This window comes from Archocentrus centrarchus, chromosome 22 (assembly GCF_007364275.1).
Source record: "Archocentrus centrarchus isolate MPI-CPG fArcCen1 chromosome 22, fArcCen1, whole genome shotgun sequence".
Lineage (NCBI taxonomy): Eukaryota > Metazoa > Chordata > Actinopteri > Cichliformes > Cichlidae > Archocentrus > Archocentrus centrarchus.
This window is the reverse complement of record NC_044367.1, coordinates 16,852,571-16,861,365: the sequence shown is the minus strand read 5'-3', so window position 1 is coordinate 16,861,365 and position 8,795 is coordinate 16,852,571. Positions and strand designations below refer to the sequence as shown.

General features: G+C 39.9%; 1 protein-coding gene across 2 annotated transcripts; it reads left to right on the top strand.

The window, feature by feature from the left end:
* Nucleotides 1-294: 294 nt before the first annotated feature.
* Nucleotides 295-8,307, top strand: LOC115772359 (thrombospondin-type laminin G domain and EAR repeat-containing protein-like). Of its 2 annotated transcripts, none has more exons than XM_030718554.1 (13): nt 295-594; nt 1,670-1,893; nt 2,407-2,762; nt 3,180-3,270; nt 3,369-3,501; nt 3,623-3,754; nt 3,839-3,909; nt 4,103-4,264; nt 4,350-4,551; nt 4,635-4,867; nt 7,127-7,305; nt 7,448-7,549; nt 7,736-8,307. In XM_030718554.1, exons 1-13 carry the CDS (start codon nt 510-512, stop codon nt 7,887-7,889), a joined length of 2,124 nt encoding a protein of 707 aa, XP_030574414.1. In that variant the 5' UTR covers nt 295-509; the 3' UTR covers nt 7,890-8,307. The 2 variants fall into 2 exon arrangements, with proteins under 2 accessions (XP_030574414.1, XP_030574413.1); XM_030718553.1 differs by having other exon boundaries at nt 3,369-3,525.
* Nucleotides 8,308-8,795: the final 488 nt, after the last annotated feature.

Here is an 8,795-nt window from a genome sequence, read left to right as displayed (position 1 = left end):
CTTTTAATTTTTTTTTAAAAACAGCCTTTAGACACACATTTTCCATATATAATCACTTTCAGATATTGTGTCTGTCTGCTTGTCTGTGAGCGCACACACGCATAGATTCACAAAGTGGAGCAGCTCACCCCTCTGGCAGGTCTGTGTCATCAGATCTGTGTGGTTGAGGGAGGATGACTGACAGGCTGGTTAGTGATTTGCATGGATCGGTGTTTAAAAGGAGCTGCAGGTGCAGGTTTTTCCACACTTGTGAATGGATCTCTCTCCAAGCACAGATGCTGTGGGACTTTACATCTAATGCGAATCTTAGGTAGCCAGTTTAACTTTAATGATTTTCAGCAGAGTTTCTTCATAGACATTTTTGGTTTAGAAGCTGGATTTCTAGGTAGGCTCAGCATGAAGAGCACACAGCTTTCTGGTGTGTATTGTCATTTAAGATAGACAAAGCAATACCTTCAATATGGAGACATTCCTATCAGCTGGCAACTGAAGCAAACCAACTTTCTGCAATGTCAACGCTGATATTTGTGCAGCTCCTTCTCCTGGGGTTAAGGGTAACTGACACAGCCACAGACACATGGAGGCAATGTAAAGGTATTACACCATTTTTATTCCATTTCATCTCTCTGAGTCTCAGCTCAGTTTAACATATCTAATGTTTAGTTAATTATTATACAGTGAATGACTTACTGTCTCATCTAAAACCCAGGAAACCCCTCTAGCTAAAATACTTTTTGGTAATTCCAGCTGTCTGCATCTGCTTACAGTGCAGTGGGAGTGCTTGTCTGTGTGGATGTGCATGCCACTTTAACCTAAATTAACATCCATAAACAAGTACAGGCATTGGGTGTGGTTGGGATTCCACAACAATCCCATACACATCGAAATATCAGGCTGTACACAGCGCATGTTTACGTGATGTCTCATCAGTGTGGGAGTATTTCTTTTTCACCTTTCACATTAGGAAAGAGTATCTTTAAGGAACAAAACAAAACAATAACAACCCCGTCGAAAACTCATAAAACTCCACCACCACCTAGGGCTATTTCTCACACTCCAGGGTGTGGTGGTGGCAGTGGTGCTGGGGCATTAAGGAATTTATTAGTTTCTAGCGGTTCCTGACCTTTTTGGCTTGTGTCCCCTTAAAACAAAGCTGTGGCTACATTTTAATGGAAGCACAGTGGTTGAAGATGCTCTACCATACTAAGTATCTGAGTATAATCAGAAAAAAAACCCAGCTGAAGTATTAAAATGTTACATGTTATATGAATAAATACTAATCGTGGATACATTAAAAATATTTGCCATTTTAGTTTATGCTGATGCACTAATCATTTCAGCTCAACTTTTACATACTGTTAGATTAATTTTTTTGAAGAAAGCATCATGTTTTATGATCTTTTCATTGCAAAAACTAAAGTTATCAAATAATTCCAGTGTACTGAAGTTGAGTGAAAATGTGAAATTAGGATGAATACCTCAAAATTACTTCCACTGCAACCTGAGAGTGATTTTGTATGAAAACACTTTAAAAAACCTGGGGTTTTGATTCTTCTCTATCCCATTAATCATCCCAGAAGTCCTGCAGATTTACTTTTATGACTCCAGGAAGTTTAAAGTGTGGTAATAAAAGTCACTGCCATCCTCTTTATTTGCTTATTGTGTTCAGATTCACTTCCCCTGGATCTTCTGTCTTTTGTCCTCGAGCGAGACCCCTCCAAACTTGTGCCAGGGGTGCACATGAAGCAGGCTGATGGGGTGAGGGGCATTCATTTCTCAAGCCCTGATACCTCACTGAGCTTTCCTTCCTCCCAGCTGCTGGTGAACTGTGACCTCTTCCCGAAAGAATTCTCCATTGTTCTGACATTAAAAGTCACTGACGGTGCACGCAAGGTAAGCATCTGACTGAAACATCTCAGTGCTGGATGACTGCTGGAGTGTGAAAATATGTAGAAATGTGTTGCAAGTAACAACAGTGGATTACTTAAGTAAAACACATGTTCTACCACTTCACCCTGCTCTGCACATTGGCTTAAGGAGCTGTTGTCTGTTATATACCTGTAAAAACTGTCTTGGAGCCCCTTTCTGTTTCCGTGCCATGTTGCCCCTGATAGAAAAGATCTAGATTTTATTTTGTTACACAGTTGTCTGTATTGCTCATTGCTTACTGCTTTTTGATTTGCAATTAAGCTTATGTGTACATAAGTTTTTCATAACTATATTTTCTTTTAGTGTAACTTAGTGTGTGCAAATGCAATGTAATTCATCAGCCAGAAACTACAGCTAAAAAACACCTTTCTGAAGTGCCATTTCTTTGTCTCTACATTACTCGAGTATATTTCCTTTGTTACTTTTGACTGCTGCCAAATTCAGTGTGTCTGAAACTTTTTCTTGTCTCTCAAACAGGGGAATGAATATGTTTTTTCTTTGATGGGGCCGAAAAGAAGACCAGTGGAGCAGAATGAAGAGGAGAACGATGGAGGAGACAGTTTGAAGAGGAATAAAGAGAAGAGCATCACTGGAGGAGAGCAACACAGGCAGAAGAAGAGAGTCAAAAGTAATGGGAAACATGGCCGGCTCATTCTTGGACTAAAATCCTCTGGAAAACACCTGCACTTCCTTTTCAAAGGTCACGGAGAGGTCATAGAGCACTGGGTGTTTCGAAGCACCCAGCTGGCTGATAGCCAGTGGCACACTCTTGTTTTAACCATTGGTAGTCATCATGTGAAGCTCACAGTGGATTGCAGCTCACCAGTGGAAATGTAAGCACAACTTCTCTCCCCTATTGCTCCTCTCTGTTCTCTGGGTGGATACATCTGTCTCTCACTTTCCTCTGTTCCTGTTCCCTCTAAATTCACCTTGAGGCATAGTAGATCCTTCACCACAATAAAATCGTCCTGTTCGAAATCTGCTCATGCCCTGCAGCTATATAATAGTAGCCTGACAGTACGTGATAGATGTTTTTTTTAGTGGAAACTCCCTCTGGCACCCAGAATGGAGGAATATCAACACCCACACAGCACTTAAATGTGTAATATAATTCATGCTTCACATTGGGTCCTGAAAAGAGAAGAACAGAGTGAACTACTTTAATTGTAGAGAATTTAGCTCATTTAGAGAGGAATAACAAGTTACTTCAGCTATTAGAAATAATTATACATATCTTTTATGGCAAACAGTGTTCCCTCCAGGCCTTTCCCTTCAGACCTCAACATACAGGGATCCAGATTCCACATTGGCAGTCGGGGGATATGGAAGGGCTTGTTTTCAGTAAGATGCCTCTCTTCATGTCAGACTATAGTAGGATTTGTAAAGCAGATTTGCCATGACCTTGGAAATGATTGCCTCTTCTGTGACCCCATATCCAGGGTCTGCTGCGACAGCTGGTTCTGGTGCCAGGTTCAGATGCTACCCATCAGATCTGCCCGTCTTCTGACCCGCAGCTAGCAGCTCTGTCAGTACCACCACTTCTTTTTGACCTGCCAGTCGTAGGGACAGAAGGTGATAGACATGTGACTACCTATGGTAATTTGCGCATGGATGTATTTTTAATAAGTCTAAGTAAGACATTACGTGTTTGCTTGCATCTTTGATTGCTTTCTGGGTTTAATATAATTGTCAGAAACCGAAGCTCGAGTGTCTGTGGGGTTGGAGAAATCATGCTCGGAGCAGCTACGAGGCCAGTTGTGGTTTAACCCGCTCAGGAAGGGCCTCTACCTCTGCGATGGCACAGTTTGGATCACTGTGTTAGAGGGTGAGAATACAGCATCCACTTATGTTTCTGTTCTTGTTAGTTAAAAAAAAAAAACACATAACTCATTCTTTTCTGTCAACACAGATCACAAAAGGCTGGACTATTTGTTGGAACATCAGGTGCTCACCACCAGCTCAGAAACCCATGATGTAGAGGTATTTATTCACCATTTGTTGCTAATAATTTTGTTAAAGAAACTTACTTAGGCCTAACTGTCTAATGCAAAACACTTACTTTTGTTGCTACTTTGTTACTGCATTTTAATTTGAGATTTCCTATACATAAACCCACTGTAATTATGCTTTGTCTTAATTGTCAGCTGATATTTTTTTTTAATCCATTGTCCAGGTGTTCCAGGTACCTGGCATGGGTCTGATGGCTGCTATGGCCCATCGGTCCACAGCATCCGGCTCTGCTGTGTATCTCTGGACCCACACAGGTTTCCAGCTGTACCAGAATATCAGCACGTATGGAGCCCTGGCTTGGAGACATTTCACCATGGGAGAGAAGGTATGACAAGTTAGTGGAGAGATCACACTCTATTCTTATTGAAGCTTTGAACCTATACTCTGTCTCTTTTGCTGTTTTAATGTAGATATATCTGGTGGTGTCTAATTCTGGGGCAGACAAGCGATTTAGCAAGGAGTCAGAGGCAGACTTTTCTGTGGTTTACAAGTGGAGCAAAAGGAGAAAACGATTTGTGCAGTTCCAGACTCTGCAGACTCACTGTGCACGAGACTGGGAGGCATTTAACATTAATGGACATACTTATCTCGCTGTGGCCAATCATAGACAAGGTAAAAGCTAAATATACAGTAAGTGACTGCCTGTTAACTTCCTCAGCTCCTGGCATGGCATCTTTTGCTTGTTTGTCTTTCAGGTGACAATAATCACACTATAGACAGTGTGATATACAGATGGAGCAGATTATCAAAGTCTTTTGAGGTCCACCAGATGCTCAAGACTTCAGGGGCGTATGACTGGGAGTTCTTCACTGTCGGACCTTACTATTTCCTGGTAGTCGCGAATGCTTTTGATGGAGTGACCACCTCTGTAGACTCTGTCATCTACGTTTGGGTCAATGGAAGCTTCCAGGTGTTCCAGAAAATTAAGGTCTGTGGTAAGAATAAAATACCCCCAAAAAAGACTAAAAATATTTTCATATCAGCTCTTTGATACCCCACTACAACACCCTCAAATTTTTGAGGGTGTTTGAGGATGACTTTGTAGTACTTTAATCGTAGTGTTTTGCTGGATTTCCATACCATTCATCTTCTTACCATCTGGGCTTTGGTTTCTCCTGATGAGATCTGTATCTGTATCTGACATGATTATGAAAAACTGCCTTGTCTCTAATCACACTGTGAAAGGAATACAAATGGGGAAAGATAAAAGGCTAATGAACGAGAGATGGGGTCCAAGGGGTTGGTGTGTCTATGCATTCAAGACAGGGCCAAAAATAGAATGTGGTTTGCTATGATTTGCTTGCGCGATAACAGTGCTTTGACATGTAACTGATAGTGAATCGTATATTTGAATCAAACCACATCTGATGTGAAGGTGTTGACACATTGATGCTCACACAAGAAAACAGAAAGAGATTTGTAATTAAGGGGAACACCACAGTGAGATGTGAAGATGTACAAGAACACCTCAGGGCCGGTCCAAATTAATTAACTGAAATCATATAGAAAGCTGTGAGAAAACATATTATCTATTTGAGTCTCGTGTGGACCAGACCAAAAACCTTTACTTTTGATGAAAAGAAGAACAACACTCTGAAAGTCTTGACATTTAATAAACCATCTATCTACAAACTGATGAAAGGCTTGACATGTCTTCAGAAAAAGGTGTTTTAACAATATCTTAGTTTTTTCTTCAGTTTAATGCCATTTACTTTAATTACAAAGAAAAGCTACAGTCGTAAATCAAAACCCATCGGCGCAGCTCCTTGGCTTAACCATCTTCAGTGTAGGATGGCAGCTCATGGGTAATGTCTGCGATTAATAAGTCTGCAGAGCCAGTGATGATTTAGAAATCTCTCACGGGGTGATCCATGCTTAATGAGTAGCACCATTACATTTCCTGGTATAAAATACAGTGAAAAGTCCTTGTTCTCTGAAGCTGTCCAGTGGGCCTGGATGTTTGACATCCCCATTTGATACTGTCAAATTCTGGACATTTAAGATCCCAAGACCATGACATCTAATGGTATTGGTGACCTCTGGAGGTCACCAATACCATTAGATATTAGTATTGGTGACCTCTGGAGGTTCCCTCTAGCTCATTATTAGGTTGACATGGTGTGGTTTTTCAGTGACAAGTTAGATTGTGCTAAAATCCTAATAATCCTCTGACTTTTCATCTAGCACTGTCCTTAAAGGCAAAGGTTTCACCTATAAGATGGTACAATGCTGTGTAGAAATATTAGTAGTTTCCAGATGATGAACTCTATGGTCTTGTAATAATGTCAAAAACCAAGCACGCCCTTATTGCTTCCAAAGGAATTAAGAGGGTAAGTAGCAGCCAGGTGCTGCTAATCAAATGCACTTGATTAACTGATTATCAGCAAGTGTGAGCATCTCTATTAAATCGAGCAAAAGTAGTTTTGGAAGTATTTTGCTCTGGAGCATTCAGGTGTCTTTTTAACACAATGACATAATCGTCTCAGGAGTGCATGTCCCAGCAAATTCACCCCAAGGTCAGACTGTGCAGTGCTCAGAGAAACTGCACAAAAAACAAAACAAACAAACAAAAGTTACATCTCAGTTGCTGTGTTGAATTTTAAAGTTCATGACAGTACATTCATAAAAAGACTGAACAAGTATAGCTTGTTTGGAAGACTTCTGGAACAAAGTCCTCTGGAAAGACAAGACCAAAGTGTTGAGGTCTGACCATAATGCATAGCACCATACTTGAAGAAAACCAGCACATCAGCACAAATACCTCATAACAAATGTCAAGCACAGTGGTGGAGGGATGATGATTTGGGCTTGTTTTGCAGCCAAATTTATCAGCAAATTTACAACAGAATGGCTAAAAAAGACAACAATCAAAGTGTTGCAATGGCCCAGTTAAAGTTTGAACCTCAACCTGATTGAAATGCTGTGGCTGGATCTTAAGAAAGCTGTCCATAAATGAATGCCCACAAACCTCAATGAGCAGGCCACAACAATGTGAGAAACTGATAAAGTCATGATTTTCTGCAGTTTCATCATTCAGCATTGTTAAGATGTTTTTTTTTTTTTTTTTTTTATGCCAGCAGAACTATTCTCAGCAGCAATGTGCAAAATAACTTCTAACTGTACGGCATGAGTTGCCCCTTTGGGGGATGAAGTATTTGATTGATTTATTGGTTACTGGTTCTTTCAGACATTCTGTGCCACAGACTGGGAAATGTTCCAGATTGACAGCAGGGTTTTCTTGGTTGTTGCCAATGGACACAGACTCCACGGTAATGGACCGAGTCAGTACACCATTAACTCCACTATCTACGAACTGGACATGAGTGCACAGATGTTTGTCCGCTTCCAGGACATTGTCACTTACAGGTATAGGTGTTCAGTTACAAGATAACATTTTCCAAGTGCACGTGCTGAAACTGAAACATGAAACTTTGAAGACATTTTCTGGCTGTGTCTGCTGCCAGTTTATCTGTTCATCGTCTCCACATACCTTCTTCTTTCTTTCCAGTGCAGTGGATTGGGAGTTCTTCAGCCTCAGGCAGGAATATTTTCTGGTTGTCGCCAACTCCTTTAATGGAGTATCCTACTCTCTCAACAGCATTCTATACAGGTATTCAACTTGTCAACAACACCCCTCCCAGTGCAAAATAATTCCACCTGATTGCCTTTTGGTATCTGTCATGAAACCATTTCAGAAGTCATATACACCCACACACTGTTGTAATATAGATTTATTTTCTTTCTGTGAGAGCAGATACTGCACTAATGGGATTAAACTTTTCTGTTTTGTTTTTAGGTGGCAGGGATATGAAGGATTTGTTCCTGTTCACTGGCTCCCAACGATTGGGTGCAGTGACTGGGAGTTTTTCAGTGCTAACGGAGAATCATATTTAATCTACTCTAGTGCTAAGGCACCTCTCTCCAAAGTGTTCATGCTGAAAACCTACTAGAAAAACAAACGAAAAAAAATGTGTGGCTTTGTGTCTTGCATTTATGTATTTGCACATTTGTCCTTCACTGTAAGTGTCCTGTATGCATCTCTCTAACCTTTTTGGAGCCATCGTGTATAGAAATAATTTGCAAAAGTTAAATGAATTATTTACATTTTATTGAATTATTAAATTATTGACTGCTTGGAAATTCCCCCAGGATGTTGGCTGGGGTACCTGTTCAGTGATCAGCCCTGCAGACAGTCTCCCGCTACACAGTGCTATATTAACAACTGATGTACCTCATTTTAACTCAAAACTCACATGGACCAGAGAAAGTGTGTTTTAAATATCTATTTGTGTGTATCTTGTAACAGAACTTAACGCAAATTTTATCTTTCTGCAAGAGCATTGATATTTTAATGATATTCTTTTCACTAACCGGAATATCACTTCTTTAATGTTTATTATTATATTTTGCTTCTGACTTCATAAATTGTATTTGAAAAGTGACAGTAAATTATTTAAATTTAAATAAACCATACATGTTATGCTTATTTGATAAGAGTTGTTTATGCAATAAATAATGTTGTTTAGAGCTTGAGGAGAAATCCTGTGGGGCAGCAAGAGTGCCCCACAGGATTAAAAGAACACAATATTTTATTCCAGGTCTTTTTTCTTTTCTTTTCTTTTCTTTTCTTTTCTTTTCTTTTCTTTTCTTTTCTTAATCATTTATATGGTGCAGTTTACACACGACCTTATGCACGTAACTGCACATTGATCGCTACAAAAAACTGACCACATCCATGTGTTTGTTCATAAACGACTACAAGTCCCACAATGAATTCTTAACGTTGACCCGCAGATTTACCGGAAATGTAGTTTTTTGCACAGAATTGTTGTTTCTGTAAAGAAAATGTAGATACA

Excerpts from the sequence above, each read along its gene's own strand:
- LOC115772359 (XM_030718553.1), top strand. The coding sequence starts at position 510 with ATGTCAACGCTGATATTTGTGCAGCTCCTTCTCCTGGGGTTAAGGGTA. Across the intron at positions 3,271-3,368 it reads TATGGAAGGGCTTGTTTTCA|GGTCTGCTGCGACAGCTGGT; the intron begins GTAAGATGCCTC and ends CCCCATATCCAG. Across the intron at positions 3,910-4,102 it reads CAGAAACCCATGATGTAGAG|GTGTTCCAGGTACCTGGCAT; the intron begins GTATTTATTCAC and ends TCCATTGTCCAG.